We start from the raw sequence: 20331 nt of genomic DNA on the forward strand, positions 1-20331 counted from the left end.
ACCGAGTTGACCTTCCTTTATCAACGTTTGCTCCAATCTATAAACGGGTTTGGTTTTATTGTTGCTTTTCTTGATTTTCCATAGGTTTTTGTTCTTTTTATGCTTTGTTTGTTCTGAGTTCTACGTTATTTTGGAAATGTGTGTTACTTTCCAATTTTGCAACATTCGATTCAAAATTTTTCGTAGACAAATAACGAACTTGTATTTTAAACGAGTGTTTTCGTCTCTAATGTCCAACGTACAATTTTTTAAATAGATAATTTGGAAAATAATTAAAAATTCGATTAGTTTTTCTATGCACCGAATTGGCAGAGCGAAAGGATGCATCCAAAAACAAAAAGGACCAAAAGATAGTTAACAACTGTGCTGCAACAAAATCAGCAACCGTTTATAGATTAGCAAAGTCTTTTAAAATACCCAGCACTAGTGTGTCAGAAAAATGTAAAAACAAATATTTGGAGACAATTGTAGATTCTACAGAAAAGACTCCTTTTTGTTTGAAAAGATTCTTCAATTGTAGTTTGACACATTTGAAAAGGATAGTTAAAAGCTAATCAAAGTTTAGTATGTTTTTGCTTTTAAAAAACAAGTTCTAGTTGCTTGTTCTAGCCTACTACTTTATAAGTGCAAGTTTCTTGGCAGAATCAGAATTTCCTGTTACCTACTTTTTGGATGATTAGCAGTCAAAGTCTCTCGTAAAAGTCAATATTTGTCATTTCTTTCAGTAACACACTTCTTGAAGACCGTATGCTTTTATTATTAACATTTTACAGTCCCACTTGCTGTTATTATACACAAAATGAATAGTGTGTATTTTCATTTCGGTGTTTTTTATAATGCTTTTCTTTTGCATGTTTTGATCTTTGGAACATTGTTTACTCTTTATCGCAGATAATTGTGATTTTTAAGTATATTCATGTTGTAAGAATATTTGTCGTGGAGTTTAACTATGTGAGGAACAAATTTCCTCCCAGAATAATTAAGTTTGACGATATAATGCTAGTTTTGTTCAGTTCGCGTTCCGGTTAACGTTCTATTCGAGCTGCAGCAGCCAGTTAGACTACATTTAGGCGCCGCGTGAGGCTATTTTCGATCCGTTCGAGGTTTTAAGAATCGGTTTTTCCTTCTTTTCTTCTTACCCTCCCCTCTCCGGTGCAGAGGAAATCGTGAAGAAGCGCAAGACGGAGCTGACGACGACGCGCCAGATCGAGACGCGCGTCAAGCGCCAGCTGCTGTTCGAGGACGGGAAGGTGGTGGAGGATTCCGGCCCGATCGTGTCGACCAACACGACCGAGGACACCGACAAGCAGGAAACGGTACAAACCGAGGTATGTTTAGGAAGATTGAAGTGGTGATTTAAGGCAATGACTGTGAGACTGTTGTTACGATCTTCGGCTTTTCCGCAGCACCGTACCCTGGGCGATCCGGTGGCGGGGGCGGTGGAGGGTGAGTCCGGCATGCTGCTGGCCGGCACGGGGGCGGACGCTCAGCAGCAGCAGCAGGAGCAGGTGGGGGCCGTCGCCAGCAGGGCGGAGGAGCCGGGCGCTAGTCTAAGCAGCACCGCACCAAAGACAATCGGCATCGCCGTGGCCCGCGCCGACGGGCTGCTGCGCAACATCAAGGAGGAGGTGGTGGTGTCGCGCGAGGAAACCAAGGAGCGCACCGAGGTGACCGAGCAGAAGCACTTCGGCGACTTTACCGACGACGTAAGTACGAATTTCCCACCGCCTTCCATCCCGGAAGCGGCAGCCCATTTCAACCACATCAACTCCCGGCACGTACTCCCCGGTGGCCACTTCCTTCCGAAAATGGGCACCGTCCAACCGTGCCGGAAGTTACGCACGGCAGCTGCCCGTTTGCGAGAGGACCGTCGTTCCCGCATAAGCGGGAATGCCAGGCAACAAACAACCGCACCAAAAATAAACCCCCTTCGTTCGCCATTATGCGGATTAGCATGCGCGCTCCGTATCGTACCCTCTGAAGCGCTCTTGCGGGCGAAGACCTTGACCAAAAACCAATTTCGGTCCACAGCCGAAAGTACGCGACGCGGTAGGCATTCGCATTGCTTTTAACCAAAAGAGAAAAAGAAAAAAAACACCCCAACACTATTCACAAGCAATAGTTCTTCGACACGTTGCGTCATGTGCAGGTTCGTCGCCTGCCCCGCGAATTCCTTCACTTCTTCGAAGCGAACGCTTTCTCCCGGCGGATTCTTGTTCCTTTGTCTCTCCGGGGACGGTGTGCAAAGAGGTAAAAACGACAACACCTGAATGGCATTAAACCGCTCGGAAAAGTTATGCAAACGATGGATAATTCATTTTTCTTTTAAAACAACATCACCCTCAGAATCTCGTGAAATCGTTAAATTCGTCAACAAGTTAATCCTTGATGACAACGATTAAAATTCGAAAGGGGGTATTTAAAACCAAATATCTTAAACTAGTAAAAGTGGGACACATCGTCTTCTGTACACCATATATTTTCCGACGACGGAAAATGTGAGCGTGTGACATATTTCTCCCGCGTTTACGGTTCAGCTGGAAAAGCAGCATTTGCAACGAGGAAGACCTGTTTCGCGGGTCTTGTTAGCACCAGGTCCCGCGAGCACTGCCAGCGCAATCGCTCTTACTCTCTGGCGACTCAGGCGCTGAACGAAAGACTTCTATGCCGCCCGCAACGCCCCGACGAAGACGCTCGGACGGCAAGCGACGAACCCGGGATGGTTTTTTGTTTTGGTTTTACCCTGCAATCGTGTTGATTCCTGTCGCCTGTTGTGGCCTCCGATGAGGCTTACTCTTCTTTCTTTTTCTCTCTCATTCTCTCTGAAGACGATTTAAAATGGGGAAGAAGGGATAAAAGAAACACACATCTCCATGTTTTCTTTTACTCGCAACCTTTTCAGGGTCTTTGTCTTATCATCTCTCAGGGTACCTTAGGGCTAAGGCTCTAACTGCATGCGTCTTATTTTGTCGCCATTACGCAAAGGAAGCCAATGAGTTGATTTGAGCATAAAACGATGACCCAAATTGAATTTCCTTGATCCGGGCGTTTGGCCATCGGTTTGCCACTGTTCAGATTGTGAGGAACAGCATGTACTAAACCAATTCCAGAGTACGATCGATACGCTTTGCACAGCAGTCCATCATTGGCGCGAACATAAATCTTTGCCCCGATCAAGCAGGTTCGTCGCTTACGACTTGTGCTGCTCGTTCATTTCTTCTTCCTAACATGAAGCAAGAAACCCATTCCAATGGCATTATAACATGTTCTCGTGCTCTATCCCTCTCTCTCCTTCACACACATACCTTCAGTCGATCTCTTTCTTTCGTTCTATTGCTTGCTCACGGTCTCTCTGCCTTCACTTCTAATGCGTGTGCAAGAAAAGCGTCAACACTTCACGTACAATGTTTCTTGCCCTCGACAGGGAAGGTGGGGGGAGGGGGGGGGGGGGGCAGTCTCTTCTTGCCATAGAAATTCGGTACCTCTTCCCCCTCACCCTCGTTGCCCACGTTGCCCCTGTTTCGTGCACAACAAAGCGCGTGAAAGGTCTCTCGACTCTATCTGGCGGCGGTTGTTATGTAGCCGCATCGATTCTTCGCTCGGCTCGAGCTGACGAGCCGAACGGTTTTATAATTCGGTTCTCGAAACACTCCATGTACATAAATCCCTGCACGTTCGGACCGGGAAATTGAATGCGGTTGCGGGGGACGGTTATATCACGGTCTCGTTCGTTTCGGGCCATCATTACCATCAGCACCATCCGGGGCCGTCGCTGAACAGAACGAAGATTTCTTTAAGGGAACTTAAGATAGAGAGCGAGAGAGACTACTGTGAAGAGAATGGGAGAGCAATGGAGCCCCGGCAGGAGCCCTCGTCCGCTGAAGACAAAGACAAACAGCAGCGCTAGGAGGCTTCGCACAGTAGGCTACGAGGCGTCGGAATTAGGTTCACAGTAAAAAAACAAATCAATTTTAACTTCCAGCATATTTGAAATTGTGCAACATATGCCTATCAGGGAATCTATAGGAAAGATATATCCATTTGCCGTACTTTTCCCATTATTTTCAACAAGTATCTTTCTTTTGAACCTTCTGGCCTCGTGTGGGATTACCAATACAAAGGGTGGCGATCTTTATCTGAAATTCAAATTGGTTCAAATTGAACCAAGTATTATCGACCATTTTAAATTGATTGATGGCACCTTCTCCTTATACTTTATTTAAACTGTTACCTTGTTTTGTTAATACTGATGCGCTCATTCATCGTTATTGGCAGTTATTACAAAATTTTCATTTTTCAATTTAGCGTATTGCTCAACGTAAAGGAACGAACAAAACCTGTTTCAATCCAAACAGAACCAAAAGTAAACAAAACCCCCACTTTGAGATAACATTTCCAGGTCATAGCAGAAACAAGTCAGGTTTCAGAGGAACGATAGATAGAGGTTAGATTTTAACTTTATCTCTGTTTTGCCTTACTTCATCTCTGCGAATCTCTGCGAAATGTAAACATCGTTGCCAATAAACTTTTTCTTTAAGGGAAAGTCCATAATACCTCTTAGGGATCTGGTTTAGTAATAGCTTATTAACTTAGATCTCTAATGCACCTCTGTTTATCTCGTAGCCATCTGCGTTCGTCTAGAAGTAGGTCACAGTAAACAAACGTAACTTTATTTGTTACTTTAATTGTAGCTTGGGCAAAAGGCTTGCAAGAGTGACCGTCAGTATTGAACTTTGTAATTCTTTTCACGGTATCAATCTCACTGTTACCTTCCGTGAGATGTATTTGGACAATCGTTAGCCGATGTTTCCCGGCTCTGCTGCAAGATTCATTAAAGTCTCTGCTCTCTGCTACGACTAAGCTGGTTGGCAGCTGGACCACTGTGCAAGCTCCGATCGCTCCGCAAAGGCTGGTGACGGCATGATCTGCGCATTCCGCGAGCACACCGTGGCGCGAGCGCGTTCAACAACCTGCTCGACGGGCTCCTGAGGCGCTGGAGCCCGAGCGCGAGCCCGCTCCCGAGACGAGCAACGCGCACGCAGCCTCGGTGGGCTTTGTTCCGTGCAGCCGGACCAGTGCTTGCCTAGTGCTCCGACCGGTATGCAGAGTGGGCTCGTTTGCGCTGCCTGAAAAATCCGCTGGTCTGCAGCCAGCTAGCCAGAGCCACCCTCGACACGGTGAGAGAGAGGGAGAGGAAAAGAGAGAGAGAGCGAACAGCAAAACAACAACAACAAAATCAGGCTAGCAGAACCGAACCGAGAAGTAGGTGCATTTGCGAAGTAGTGTAGTTCACCTCCGTGCGGCCCAACGGTGGCTCTCTAGTTGTGGGCTTCGACTAAAACGAAACAGAAACAGAAACGTCCTACCCTCGAGGTCCTCGTGCGTGAAAAGTGTCCCGGTTCGTTTAATGTGATCGTTTGTTTTCTCCTGTCAGCGTTTTAAACAAAAAACAACCCCAGTGTCTCAGGGTTCCCGACCATCTCCATCTTGCAAGCACAAAGCTAACGGAATCAACAATCAACTCGAGTGCGATCGGGGCCCCAGCAATTGGCGTAACGGCTCCCCCGAAAAACTCCTCAACGCGCAAAACGGGTACGAATACCGATCAACCAACCGCAAGTCGATAGATGGACTGGGATGATGTGTGGAGTAGGAGTTGGAGGAGGGGGAACGCATAAGATGCCGAGCAAACTGTTGCGAGTGACCAAAAACCAGGCAGGACTTGTGTTCCCCGAGAACGCACGACTCCGGTAAAGAAAGCAGGAACGCAACGGGTCGGTAACGCACGGTAACGCAATGGGTAACGTGTGTGTATATAGGCTCTTCGTTGAGTACTCATACGAGTAGTATCCCGGGGTTTAATAAGACCATAATGGGGGAGACATTTTATTTGTTTTACCCGGTCCATCAACAAGAGATGTTCAACCTGTGAACAACAAAAGAAGCGTACTGTTCTCCTCTTACGGCGTAACGGCTGCCTGGAGCTATGAAGTACTCTACCAGATTAATTCCCCCACCAGATTACTTACGTTCGCAGATCCGAACACCTGGTTGGGATTTGAACCCAAGCCGCCGGGAGGGATTACCGATTTCCTAACCGGCGTAACCACTAGACCATGTCTGATCTAGGCAGTGGGCGTACTATGCACCATTCTAGAATACATGAACAGGCATGGACATTACTTGTTATCTCCCATTCCGGGATCAGAAATTGTTTTGAATTTCGGAATGGCTGTTAACACGTCGACTGCCAAACCGTTTTTAGCCAAGCGTTTTTAGTACAACCTTTTTTAATAAAATTGGTTTATAACATTTATTAAGCCACCGATTTTTGAAGGCTAAGCAAACACTTAACTTCCCAAAGAATTGATATAAAATATTATTATAAATATTATAAATATTATTAGAACTTATGACAGCTGGCTATCAAAAGCCATGGCAGTCAAAGAAAGGTTATTTCAAATAAAGCTCAGGATGTAAACCGTGTGGTGAAGTTCACGCGATGTGTTTTAGAGCATCCATTTACGTTCTTGAAAATAAACTACCCTGATCGATTAGAAACCGCCGATCGCGTCGAGATCGGCACGCACAACACAAAGCCGTTTGTTTTGTTTGGTTTGCGCCCCTAACAATGCCGCTCTCGCGCGATTTACCACCTTCAACACCCCCACCATCAAGTTTGTACCACCTGTTGGTGCGCAATGCTTCACAAATGCGTGGCTCTCTATTTTTCCGAACCGAACCAAATTTCCGGGTTCGTCGCCTACCGCCTGGCAAGGTGAAGTAGAAGTCTCTTGTCTAATTGTCGGCTACCGCCGTTCTGCACATTCCTCTTCTTAATCGTTTTTATGTTACTGTTTTTTTTTGTGTGTACACGACTTCTTAAAGCAACGGTTGGTTGGATTAATTGAACTGCTTTGATTTCCTTTCCGGTTCGTTTTCGTTCGCAAAATGTGTTGATCCGATCGAAAAGTGACTGTCACAGCAAAACACACCACGATCCTGGCCGTGGCGAAGGGAAGGTAAGCAGAGGTCAGTGAAGGTCTGAAATAATTACAACGATCCTCCGTTCTCTGAGGTTCCTTCTCCTTTTCCCTTCCCCTCTAAAGTAAGCTCCTTGCGATCTAAACTTTGGTGTTGAAGTCGGTGCCGTTCTAGATATCGGAACGGTATCGAACATAATTGGTGTTGCTTCAGTATTTACGCAAGGGAATTCATCGACCAGGGAACATTTATGATTATGATTAGCTTTATCTCACCTCATCGCCAGACCCGAGTCCGAGCCCGTTACGGGGCAGCGTTTGGTCCGCAATCAGGTGGAGGAAGTAGAATGAAACGGGTTTGCTTCCCTCCGTTGCAGCTGGAGAAGTTAATCGTTTTGCTGGCAGTGAGGATAGTTTTCCCAGCTTCCTTCGTTCCGTTCCGAAGCGAGCGAGCAAAACGGGACCTATCCTCCACCGTCCGAGTCCCTGGCCCTCCCCCCCGCTTCGTTACGGTAGTTTTGACGGTGGCCTCTAAAAGTGACTGGCAGGGCAGGGCAGAACTATTGGCGAAGAAAGTTGTACCAGCCGAACCGAACGCAAGCGTAGTTGGTGCACTCAAGGACGGGTCGCCCTGTGTGTGTTTACGTGCGAAACTTTTGCTTGTGGGGGGTGGGGGGGGGGGGTTAAAATAGTTAATAAACTTAACTACTGAAAGCCACGCCACAGTTTCCCTTCACGTCGCTACGGGTCGAGGTTAGGGCGGATTCTTGTGGGTTGAATTACTGTAGGGACCCGAACAGGGGCCGTGCGTGTTGGGCGCAGGACAAACGTCCTAGGGGAGCCGTACACTGAGAAGAGAAAGAGAGCGAGAGAGAGAGAGAGAGAGAAGAGCTTCGAGCTCGAAAATGCCGAGAGACGAGAGAATGAGAGTTGCAAATCATAGAAAGCGTGCAGGCGTGTTGCAGGCAAAGGGGGAAGTCAACCAACGCCGTGTCAAACGGCAGCTGAAGGGGTGGACCAAATGTCACCCTCAGGGGTATGGCCGGGGTTAAGGGAGCACCAGCGAGCGGAACCAGGGAGCGTACAAAGGGTTTAGAAGAAGAAATCTGCATGTGCAGGATGTCCCTCCTAGCCCGGGAGTCTTGGGCGATAGGCCGAGCAAGTGGGAGCAAAGGGAGTTGACTCGGACTGTGGTGCGAAGGGCACCCGAGGGGTGAGGAGGAGAGGGGGGGGGGGGGGGGGTGCTTCGATGGTCAGAACAGGTTTTCTGCAACTTCGGCGAGACGGGTTCATCGACGATTCCGCGGCATCGTGCATATATTTCGCCCCCCCCGAAGACGATAGCATAAAACCGGCCCCAATTTTGCCGATGTTTCGCCACTCGGGATCTCGTTCATTCTTTACCAAAGAGGTAATAAAGTTCTCGAATTCCTACGCTATCTCCTACATCATAAATTTTGTTCGGATATTCGTTTGGATATTTATCGAACGCATGAACACATTGCTTTGGTATCTTGCGATAATGCTTTTTTTCCTTTTAAGACGATATAACTTCTCTACTTTTAAAGATTTATCTGTAAATGATTGACTTTTAGCATATTTTTTAGAAGGAGTTTTGAGTTTTTTATTTGTTGATGTGTTGTTAAATGTGTTTGATGTTGTTGAATGTACTTAAATATTGTTTAATGTATTTGATTCTATTCGGATTTATATTATACATTTGTATTTTGTAAATATAAAAGGTGGAAAGAACTCAAATCGCTCTTTGGTCCTTTGCAACCAGCTAGCAGAATGATGGAAAAGTGCAACAAAAAACCATAAACGCCAAATGGGCGTCAAAAAACATTCTAAAAAGCGGCCCTTTACAGGTTTGCAAAATCTTGGAAAATAAGTTATAGTGTTTTAAAAAAGAGTGGTCAAAATGACAGCTTAGAAGCAATCCAGAAGTGGTTGAACAGACAAATCTGAAATTTCTATTTTAAATGTAGCTTCCAGTTTGAAGAAAGGCTTTTGATGGAAAAGTATACAGTCAGTTTTTCAATTTTAAATTTGAAAATTGCGTTGTGGTCTAAATGACGCCTATTTGAGGGTTAAGAATTCGTTTTTCAACATGCAAAACTACAACCTACTTAAACCTGTTTTACGCCAAATTGATGTAGAATGTTTTAGTATCCCCCAGTCACAGTCCCAAGGGTTTGACAAACCCTGCTGGTGTAACAATCCTCGTCTTGTAGGAACCTTTTTCTTGGGAACTTTATCGACCTGCATCGGCTGGTTTCTCTTCCGCGCACTTTGCACGACGTGTTGGTACGTGTTCTCACGGGCTCGAAAGAACGACCCAGTGTCCGTTCGCTTCGTCCCCACGGTGGAGTTCGGGTTTTGGATGATGCCGCGACGAGTGAGGATGCTGCTGCTTCGATGATGCAATCCGAGCGTCGGAGAAGGTCTCGGTGATCGTGACACGATAGGAATCGGGGAGAGAGGGAGAGGGAGGGAGAGGGTCCGCTTACGTAAGCGAAGCGCTGAAGAAGCTGGAACAGTTCGTGCCGGCGAAATGGCAGGTTCCAAAGAACGAGCGCACAAAAATGGCGCCCAAAATACACGAAACAGATGAAGCCTTCCGGGGGTGGGCTTCCTCCGCCATCGACAGGTTGTGCAAAATGTAAGCCCGTTTACGGTGGTTAGGTCTTGAAAGAACTCAAAAATGTCAGTCAAGTGGTCGGGTCTTCAGGGATTGGAAACATATTTGCTATCATAAGAGTCCGCTTGGTTTTCTACTGAAGTCCAAAACTAGTATAACGAACCTTCTGGTTATGCTACAGCTATTCGAAGACCCTGGTGTTCTGATGCAATGCAAGATCTCTTTGTCGTGAGTTTCCGCAATCTCGCACAACAACTTATTTCGAATCAACACTGACGCCTAGTTGACCCGCTACTTCGCTGAAGACCAGTTTTGGAAACCAGCGAGCTGCACATACGTCGGAAGACGTTGAACTAATTGCAAAACAGCAGACACTCCTCGGATCGGATAGGCGAGGTATGGCCGACGAGAGGCACTTGAGTAGGAACAACAACCGAAGCGAACCAAAACCAAACACAACGCCCATGCCATGGAGGGCACTCGGGGAGGTGACACTAACCCCCCGGGGGGGTGGAGAAGGGTCTCCATTATGCGGCTGAACAACGCATTCCCATCGGTATGCGAGGTGGTCACCCACGGTCCGACGTTACCGACGTTACCGTAGGAGGATTCGGAGACTCCGGACTGAGACACTAGTGAAACTAGTCTGAAGAGTGTGTGAGAGGAATGTGGCTGTGCGATCCCGCACGGCTTGCTCACTTCGCGTGGAGTTTTGATTCGATGATTCCTTCTAGGCGTACCTGAGGGCGATCAACAGCGGCGTAGACGACATCCGGGAGCTGCTGCTGTCGGAGAAGGCGCGCACGGAGCTATCGCCGACCGGGCCGCAGCTGGTGCAGCAGTCCATCAGCTCGCGGAAGGTTGTCGACAGCGAGGATACCGACATCCGGCACCTGGCCCGCCCGGACGGGACGCTCGTGACGGAGAAGCAGCAGACGCGCCAGCACGAGGAGCTGTATGACGACGAGCTGCCGGAGCCGACCGACGGTTACGACCACGTCGACAGCGGCGAGCGGCTGATAGACCAAAAGGTAAGCAAACACTGAACGATTCCAAGAGGCACAGATTGTGCAGGTATTAGTGGGAGTCCCTGTCCCCTAATTGCATGTCCGTTTACCCTGTACGATCTGTTTGATCCGCATGCAGTCGTCGGCGCAGCGCTACTACAAGCAGCGGGACGAGCAGCATGTGGATCTGGTGGCGGCCAACGGGGAAGTGATTGGCCACGAGATGCGCTACGCCGCGGAGCAGACGCAGATGGAGAAGGACGGGGGACGGGGCGGACCGGGCGACGCGGGCCTCCTCTCGGACTGGGACAGCCTGTCCGATCGGCTGCGGAAGGCGCGCCGCCTGAACCGCCACACGGCGAAGGAGACGGCCCTACTGGCGGGTGGTGGCGCGGTGGTGCCGGGTGCCATCCCACCGGTCGGGGCCGTACCGGCCACGCTGAACGACCGGCTCGACGCGCTCACCAAGAAGCCGCTCGACTTCGACAAGGAGGAGGAGACGCGCAAGCAGGAGACGAGCAAGTGGCTCGAGAGCCACTTCGGTAGCGAGTCGAGGTCGTCGCGGGACTCGCGCGAGGACCTGGACGAGCTGGTCGAGCCGACCAAGAAGACGTACTTCAATGTGACGATCAAGTCGGGGGAGACGGGCGGCCCACCGGCTGGAACCGGGGCCGACCTGTCGGGAGGGATGGCGACTCGCGAACGCGACCTCTACAGCTCCGTCCAGCAGCAGCACCAGCAGCAGCAACAACGTCGTCCTCCAGGGCCACCGAGGGCTCGAGAAGGGGGCCGCGAGATGGCAGCTGGATCGAAGGCGTACTACCAGGGCATCTCGGAGTGGTCGGCCGGTGGAAGCCGCAGTCAACCGTACAGCCGGGGGACGGGTGGTTCACGGGAGGATCTGCTCCTTTTGGAGGGAGGCCACGGGACCGCGAAGCATCCAGGACGGGCGATGAACGGGCTGAGCGAGCGTTCGAGCGATGGCCGCGACTACCGGGAGGATGTGGGCGACGAGTTCCATCACGAACGCCACGGAACGCATGGCTATATGCAGGGTTCGGCCTACATGACGGCTCCACGACCGCAAACGGCGAAAAATCCGGTGTCCGGTGAACGCCACTTCGCCGCACGGTACGGCGGCAGGTCCGTGTCACCCGACCGTCACTCCCTGACCGGCCACCCCGACGGTGGCCGACCGCTTGTTCCGCAACGTCGTAAGGTGCTCGAGCGACGTCAACAGCAGCAGCAGCAGCAGCAGGTGTCACCCACGCAACAGCAGCAGTACGGGGCGAGTGCGCAGTACCACGTCGGAAAAGCGATGCCACACCCGGTCGTCCACCACGGCTACCCGGGAACTCCGCGCAGCCGTTCCATCTCCCCGATCCAGATACCGCCCGTCGCCAGCACCCTGCGCAAGCCGTACCAGAAGACCCGCTTCAGCAGCATCCAGGATCTGAGCCGGCACGCCGGCAGCCAGCAGTCCCTCGGCCAGCATCAGCACCAGCAGCAGCATCAACAGCAGCAGCAACAGCGTGCCACCAGCCGGGCGCAGAGTACGCCGCCCAAGGCGAACCGCGTCGGCTCCGCCATCGGCAACTCGATCCGCAAGCTGATGGGCAAGATACGGTCGGCCAGCGCCGAGCGCAAGCACAAATCCACCAAGAGTAGCTCCAAGCAGCAGCAGCAGCAGCAGCAGCAGCAGTACCAACAGCAGCAGAGGTCCCACTCCCCGGCGTCGTCGACGCTGCTGGCAGCACAACACGCCACGCCCGGGCAGCACAAGCGCCACTCGGCCACCTACCAGCAGTACAACGTCATCGACGGTCACATCAGCAGCAACGAGTCGCCGCTGTTCGGCCAACGTCACCACGCGCAACACCTACAGCAGTACGCAGCTGGCAGCGACGAGCAGCGCTCGGTAGTCGCCGGTCCACCGGCTGTCAACAGTCACAAGCCGAACGGCGTCGGCACCAGACGCGACAGCGAACGGCCCCGCGAGCGACGCGGTTCTTCGGACATCGTCTCCGACATGACGACCGGCAGCGGTGGTGGGCCCACGCCCCGTCAGAAGTACTATCTCGGCGAAAACCCGTACGGCGGCAGCATCTTTGGCAAGGAGAATAAATACAACCCGGCGGCGGCAGCGGCGGCGGCGGCTGCAGCGGCGGCGGCGGCGGCGGCAGGGCGTGAACGCCGTGACGAGCGCAACTATTCCGCGTCCCATACAAGGTAAGTTGCTGGTGCTAACAGGACGGGTTCCGCACAGGTCTTCGCCTTCTTTGGGCAGACGTGCGCGAACCCAACACATTTGTTGTGCAAACGCAACGTTGTGGTAACGGATCCAGGCTATCAAACTGAGTTCATGGCTTCTCCGGAATTCATCCGATTAAAGGAGTCCGAGCATCAGATCCTCGTCAGGCCGAACTGCGAGCTGCATATGCACTTGCAATGGTTTGGAAGGTCACCCGATCAACACCGATAAGCCGAGTCGATGGCCAAATTAGGTTTCAGCAATAGAAAGACTCTGCGTGGCGCACCGTGGTTCTGTACCCGGTTCAGATTTGGTTCCGCCGTATGTATTAGATGTATTTCCAATGTACAATGTTGCAAAATCGCCGGATTTACTTCACAAATTTGGCTGGAGTTTGTGTGTAAACTGTACTGGAAACTGGAAAATGTTAGAATCGTCGATAGCCACTCCAATTGAATCGTTGTAGGAGTAGCAGAGCCATTAAAAATTCCCAATCCACCGCCATCAGATTCCGATATCGCATTTGCGTCTCGGACGGCTGGTCGATATTTCATTTCCACCACTCTGGCTTGCGGAGGCGGACTCAGCCCACTCATTCGCGGATGCCTTACAGCTACCGATCTACATCACCTGTTTTAGGAAATAGAAAAAAAACAGGGTTTTGTTTTTCGTAAGATTTGTCGCTGCGAATAGTGGGATGTTTGGTTTTTATTAATTTCAAGTATTCAGTCATTTTTATTTTGGAGCAAACAAACAACAGCAACGCATTGGCGAAATTGTTGGTACATAAGCGGCAAGGTGGAGGGGGAGGCGCTGGAGGAGATTAGATCTTCAAAAAAAAAATCGCTCCCAAACTTTGTCTGATTTAAGTTAGCGAAAAGGTGTAAAAGTTCTTGTCTTCAACAGCCACGGAATGTTAGTACCTCGATTGTGTGCTTATTGTACATTGCGGATATCAACTTTGTCGCAGAGCTAGGAGTTGGTAGCGAATAGAGATATTTGAGCACTTGAAATTTTGATGGAGTTTTCGGCCATGAAAAAAAAAGTTAAAGTATTCGGCCCTAAAGGTCCACCGTTTAGGACTTAAGAGAACAAATCTAAAAGGATCGATTGTTGCCTTGGATTAATGATTGAATCTCCCCGAAATATTCATGAGACACTGCTCTATTAAAATCGGGTTTCCTTTGCCTGCAGGTCCTTCAGCCAGCCGCCACAGATCGTCCACCACACGCTGGGCCGGTTCAGCAAGAGTACCAACCGCCTGCCAACGACGTCGGGTGGAGGAGGGCAGTACGAGCAAGAGCCGGGTTTGGCGTCGTACGCGAGCGAGCGACAACCGGCGAACGTCTACGCCGTCACCTCCCAGACTCTGCCGCGCAACGACCACCATCGACTTCAGCGCTCCCGACCGCTGCACTCGTCCACGATCAACGTGTCGATAGTCAACACTGTCAGCCAGGGTCCGGCACAGAAGTCGACGCCGTTGGTGAACACCGGCCCGGTGAAACCGGCGCGCACCTACAAGGCCCTCAACCGAAGCAAGTCGTTTAACGTGCACGGCCTGAACGGCACAAACGATCCTAGTCCGATCTACCTGGAGAAGCTGGGCCGCGGGCAGCCCACCTCCGGCGGTGGTGGGGGCGGGCTTTATCGCCCCTCCTTCCCGCACGAGCCGGGCTCGGGGGGACAGCCGGCCCCTAGGGACGCGTCGGTGCAGCTAAAGAGCCCCTCCATCGTGAACCTGATCAGCCGGAGTACGCGCGACCTGACGCAGGCTGGGCAGTACGAGGACGGGCTAGCGGGCAACCGGGTGCTCGAATACTATCCGGGTGGCGCCGCGGAATCACCGTCCGGCAACACGCTGGACAAGAAGAACGTATTCCTGCGTAACCTGCAGAACCGTGCCCCGGAGCTCTACCGAACGCTGCACGGTGTCGAGGCCGGCAACGGCTCTTCCTCGCCGTCGAAGGAGTACCTCGGGACGTACATCACACGCGAACAGGAGCATCTGCTCGGATCGCGCTCGCCGGCCACACTCAACAAGGACACCGCGAGCATCGCGCGCCGTGGCAGCTCCAGCACCGAGGACTACCCGGACGGGTACGGTGCTTCGCCTGCCGGCGCTTCTACCGGCACAAAGAAACACTTCTATCGGAAACCCGGCCGCGGCCTGCCGGTGGTCGAGACGGGTGAGGTACACACCACCACGACTAGTCGCTACCGAGGAGATTCGGGCCTGAAGTACCAGGATGTGCACTGTGGACCAAACATCAGTGGCAACGGTACCGTCGACGGCGTGGTCATCGAGCTGCGCAGTAACTCCTAAGTCTGGAATGCTGGCGCTCAGAATAAAAACCAACTAATCGCGGTTCTTCTGCAAAACCTTGTGCCACAAACAGCGGATGATGCCCGTTCAACACCCTCTTAACACCTCTGCATTGATTCGTATGGGTCTGCCCACGCAAGCGATACGTTTTTTTAATTTTAATCGATTACTTTTAACGCGTTTTCCTCAAAATAACAACTCTAAAGTACTGATAATCTTCGCATTTGTTTCTCTATTCATATCTCAATCTGATGACAAAAGGTTTGCAACCGATGGTTGTTCTTCCAACAAACTATTTTTCTTCTGATATTACAAATAACAAGATCAGACCTAACCACGTTCGAACATACGCTTTACGAAGTGCAAGATAAGTTTATGAAATGTCTATCAAACTGAACTGTTACTTAACGATATCCAAATAAGGTAAGAAGGACATTTGTTAAAACATCTTTGTGCAGCATTTCGCATTGGCTTGCCCTTTCCATCGGTCTCCTCCGTGACCGAAAAAGTTACGAATGCAAACGATGTAAACATGAAATTGTAAATAAAACATAGTTAGAAAGTAAAGAGAAGTAGGCTATTAAATTAAATACTGCACAGGTTTTCAAACATAAAAGGATAAAGCAAGCTGCAGGAGCATCATACGAACATGAAACTGCCAGTTTTGTAGTTACACAATATTGTAACTTTTTGTGAGAACAAAAAGCGAGTGTTCAGACCTGATCTCTTACCTGAATACTGTTTTATGACAAAATCCTTATCTCGTAAGGATCTCTTTAAATCATTAAGCTATATTAATAACACCATTGTGCGTTCACAGTCGGGAGAACCAAGATTTATTTAATGAAATCAGCTAGTAGGCAAATACATCAACCTTGGTTCGAGACCAGCAAGAAGATTAGAAGAAATCGAAATACATCAGGCTTTGTTTGTGAGTCCTTTGAACATTATTTCAATTCTCTCGGGTGGATGTCTAAAGATAACAGGCTTCACTTGACAAAAATTAAATCTAATTTTAAATTAATTTTCATCATGGGGAACAATCTGTCAACGATCACCTTAGATATAATTATCTTACGCAGGAAGGCAGCATTCCTGTCAGCATCCAGCATCAGTTGTCAATCATTTATTACGCCTACAGTTTATTGTGAAGAAACATTTGGAGGGAAAAGCACGCAGTTCTTGTATTGTCCTGTGCGGTACAATTTACCAAAATGAGTGCTTCATCGACAACCAGCATAATACCCGAGGATTCGTCGGCGGAACAAGAGAAAGGCAATCTTAAAGAACGAGGTAACAGCACACTGAAAGAAAACATGCAACACGGAAGTTTTCCTGCAAACACAAGGGAATTGCTAAAGTATGTATTTCTAGATTTATCATGGTCTTGTCGCGATGTAGCGTTAACGCGACTTATACAACTCCATTTTATTGCAGGGGATTTTACGAACCTGTGTGGAAGAAAGTTTCGTCCAAATCGACACAAACTGAAAGTCAAGACGAGGAGGACATCACAGCGGAAGGCCCCTTACAGGATTACTGGATGTCTTTAGCGGAACATCGACGAATGGTACTAGAAGAAACGTTGGCTGAAAACGCAGGTCTTCACATCACTGCATGTGAATTGCAAAGTCAAGTAGACAAAAGCAATGTCCTTAAAAGAGAACTGCAGAATGTTAATGACACGCTCATGGATTTGCTAGGGGACGATATTATGGACCCTACACGTGGTGAATGGGATCCCGTGGATGATAGTGGTGTTGTCCAAGGCAATGATTCATGCATGGAGTATTAGCTTATTTATATTTCTCTATACCCAATTACTTTGGTGCCATCATCTTACGATATTCAGTTTCATTCAAACAAAAGAATTTATAACAGCGCGTTTCCTATCGAACTAGTTATGTCAAAACGCTCTGGATTTGAACTCCCACCAACAATCATACATGATTGTCTATTCTATGCAAAGTATGCACGTTGAAATGAGCATTACTACAATACATGCTATATTTCTTTTTTTATATAATAAATAAGCGTTTGTTATACAAAGAGTCAAAGATACATCAGCCTGGTGAAGACATTGTTTATGTTAGGAACTATCGATAAACCGCTTAAAACGATATCAATCATGAAAATGCACTTCATGTTCATTATCTTTGTAGCGTTACATGGTGCATGAGACTTATTCATGTGATGCTGGATAGTATCGTACGGAAATGCGGCAGTCATAATACCCGAGGATTGGTCGGCGAAACAAGAGGTAAGCGAACCAACAGAACGCTAGGCAACAGCTTTCTTGATTGTATGCTAACACTTTTTCTAGGAAATCAAGAAAGCATCTCGTATGATGCTAAAACTATGAGGTAACAACACACTCAAGGAAAACATGCAATACGGAAGTTTTTCTGCAAACCCAAGGGCAACGCTAAAGTATGCATTTCTAGATTTATCATGGTCTTGTCGTGATGTAGCGTTAACGCGAACTGTACAAATCCATTTTATTGCAGAGGATTTTTAGAACCTATGTGGTTGAAAATTTCGTCCAAATCGACACAAACTGTCAGTCAAGCCGAGGTGGACATCACGGCGGAAGACCCCTGCCAGGATTACTGGTTGTCTTTAGCGGAACATCGACGAATAGCACTAGAACAAACGTTGGCTGAAAACGCAGGTCTTCACATCACTGCATGTGAATTGCAAAGTCAAGTAGAAAAAAACAATGTCCTTAAAAGAGAACTGCAGAATGTTAATGACACGCTCATGGATTTGCTAGGGGACGATATTATGGACCCTACACGTGGTGAATGGGATCCGGTGGATGATAGTGGTGTTGTCCAAGGCAATGATTCATGCATGGAGTATTAGCTTATTTATATTTCTCTATTCTCAATTACTTTGGTGCCATCATCTTACGATATTCAGTTTCATTCAAACAAAAGAATTTATAACAGCGCGTTTCCTATCGAACTAGTTATGTCAAAACGCTCTGGATTTGAACTCCCACCAACAATCATACATGATTGTCTATTCTATGCAAAGTATGCACGTTGAAATGAGCATTACTACAATACATGCTATATTTCTTTTTTTTATATAATAAATAAGCGTTTGTTATACAAAGAGTCAAAGATACATCAGCCTGGTGAAGACATTGTTTATGTTAGGAACTATCGATAAACCGCTTAAAACGATAGCAATCATGAAAATGCACTTCATGTTCATTATCTTTGTAGCGTTACATGGTGCATGAGACTTATTCATGTGATGCTGGATAGTATCGTACGGAAACCTACCGGAAGTATTCGGCCCTGAAGGTCCGCCGTTTAGGGCTTAAGAGAGCAAATCTAAAAGGATCGATTGTTGCCTTGGATTAACGATTGAATCTCCCCGAAATATTCATGAGACACTGCTCTATTAAAATCGGGTTTCCTTTGCCTGCAGGTCCTTCAGCCAGCCGCCACAGAACGTCCACCACACGCTGGGCCGGTTCAGCAAGAGTACCAACCGCCTGCCAACGACGTCAGGTGGAGGAGGGCAGTACGAGCAAGAGCCGGGTTCAGCGTCGTACGCGAGCGAGCGACAACCGGCGAACGTCTACGCCGTCACCTCCCAGACTCTGCCGCGCAACGACCACCATCGACTTCAGCGCTCCCGACCGCTGCACTCGTCCACGATCAACGTGTCGATAGTCAACACTGTCAGCCAGGGTCCGGCACAGAAGTCGACGCCGTTGGCGAACACCGGCCCGGTGAAACCGGCGCGCACCTACAAGGCCCTCAACCGAAGCAAGTCGTTTAACGTGCACGGCCTGAACGGCACAAACGATCCTAGTCCGATCTACCTGGAGAAGCTGGGCCGCGGGCAGCCCACCTCCGGCGGTGGTGGGGGCGGGCTTTATCGCCCCTCCTTCCCGCACGAGCCGGGCTCGGGGGGACAGCCGGCCCCTAGGGACGCGTCGGTGCAGCTAAAGAGCCCCTCCATCGTGAACCTGATCAGCCGGAGTACGCGCGACCTGACGCAGGCTGGGCAGTACGAGGACGGGCTAGCGGGCAACCGGGTGCTCGAATACTATCCGGGTGGCGCCGCGGAATCACCGTCCGGCAACACGCTGGACAAGAAGAACGTATTCCTGCGTAACCTGCAGAACCGTGCCCCGGAGCTCTACCGAACGCTGCACGGTGTCGAGGCCGGCAACGGCTCTTCCTCGCCGTCGAAGGAGTACCTCGGGACGTACATCACACGCGAACAGGAGCATCTGCTCGGATCGCGCTCGCCGGCCACACTCAACAAGGACACCGCGAGCATCGCGCGCCGTGGCAGCTCCAGCACCGAGGACTACCCGGACGGGTACGGTGCTTCGCCTGCCGGCGCTTCTACCGGCACAAAGAAACACTTCTATCGGAAACCCGGCCGCGGCCTGCCGGTGGTCGAGACGGGTGAGGTACACACCACCACGACTAGTCGCTACCGAGGAGATTCGGGCCTGAAGTACCAGGATGTGCACTGTGGACCAAACATCAGTGGCAACGGTACCGTCGACGGCGTGGTCATCGAGCTGCGCAGTAACTCCTAAGTCTGGAATGCTGGCGCTCAGAATAAAAACCAACTAATCGCGGTTCTTCTGCAAAACCTTGTGCCACAAACAGCGGATGATGCCCGTTCAACACCCTCTTAACACCTCTGCATTGATTCGTATGGGTCTGCCCACGCAAGCGATACGTTTTTTTAATTTTAATCGATTACTTTTAACGCGTTTTCCTCAAAATAACAACTCTAAAGTACTGATAATCTTCGCATTTGTTTCTCTATTCATATCTCAATCTGATGACAAAAGGTTTGCAACCGATGGTTGTTCTTCCAACAAACTATTTTTCTTCTGATATTACAAATAACAAGATCAGACCTAACCACGTTCGAACATACGCTTTACGAAGTGCAAGATAAGTTTATGAAATGTCTATCAAACTGAACTGTTACTTAACGATATCCAAATAAGGTAAGAAGGACATTTGTTAAAACATCTTTGTGCAGCATTTCGCATTGGCTTGCCCTTTCCATCGGACTCCTCCGTGACCGAAAAAGTTACAAATGCAAACAATGTAAACATGAAATTGTAAATAAAA

The 20331-nt window shown here is 49.3% G+C and overlaps 2 protein-coding genes across 4 annotated transcripts in view; both read left to right on the plus strand.

Moving 5' to 3' along the window:
• Positions 1 to 19984, plus strand: part of LOC131269363 (uncharacterized) — a 33084-nt gene extending 13100 nt beyond the window's left edge. The window contains exons 3-8 of the mRNA XM_058271714.1: positions 1159 to 1328; positions 1407 to 1706; positions 10359 to 10655; positions 10771 to 11329; positions 11435 to 12860; positions 18650 to 19984. Of these exons, the coding sequence (XP_058127697.1) occupies positions 1159 to 1328; positions 1407 to 1706; positions 10359 to 10655; positions 10771 to 11329; positions 11435 to 12860; positions 18650 to 19781 (3884 nt within the window). The 3' untranslated portion in view covers positions 19782 to 19984. The remainder of the gene's footprint in view (positions 1 to 1158; positions 1329 to 1406; positions 1707 to 10358; positions 10656 to 10770; positions 11330 to 11434; positions 12861 to 18649) is intronic.
• LOC131268823 (uncharacterized) lies at positions 16338 to 18575 on the plus strand. Of its 3 annotated transcripts, none has more exons than XR_009178981.1 (4): positions 16338 to 16568; positions 16646 to 16809; positions 17371 to 17468; positions 17532 to 17627. XR_009178981.1 is itself a non-coding variant. In XM_058271101.1 (2 exons), the coding sequence occupies exons 1-2, from the start codon at positions 16423 to 16425 to the stop codon at positions 18071 to 18073; spliced, it is 504 nt and encodes a 167-aa protein (XP_058127084.1). In that variant the 5' UTR covers positions 16338 to 16422; the 3' UTR covers positions 18074 to 18575. The 3 variants fall into 3 exon arrangements, 1 of the variants encoding a protein (XP_058127084.1); XR_009178982.1 differs by having other exon boundaries at positions 16646 to 16778; XM_058271101.1 differs by lacking the exons at positions 16646 to 16809; positions 17371 to 17468; positions 17532 to 17627 and adding an exon at positions 17716 to 18575.
• Positions 19985 to 20331: the final 347 nt, after the last annotated feature.

This window comes from Anopheles coustani, chromosome X (assembly GCF_943734705.1).
Source record: "Anopheles coustani chromosome X, idAnoCousDA_361_x.2, whole genome shotgun sequence".
NCBI classification, from domain to species: Eukaryota; Metazoa; Arthropoda; class Insecta; order Diptera; family Culicidae; genus Anopheles; species Anopheles coustani.

Excerpts from the sequence above, each read along its gene's own strand:
- LOC131268823 (XM_058271101.1), top strand. The coding sequence starts at position 16,423 with ATGAGTGCTTCATCGACAACCAGCATAATACCCGAGGATTCGTCGGCG. Across the intron at positions 16,569-17,715 it reads AACACAAGGGAATTGCTAAA|AGGATTTTTAGAACCTATGT; the intron begins GTATGTATTTCT and ends ATTTTATTGCAG.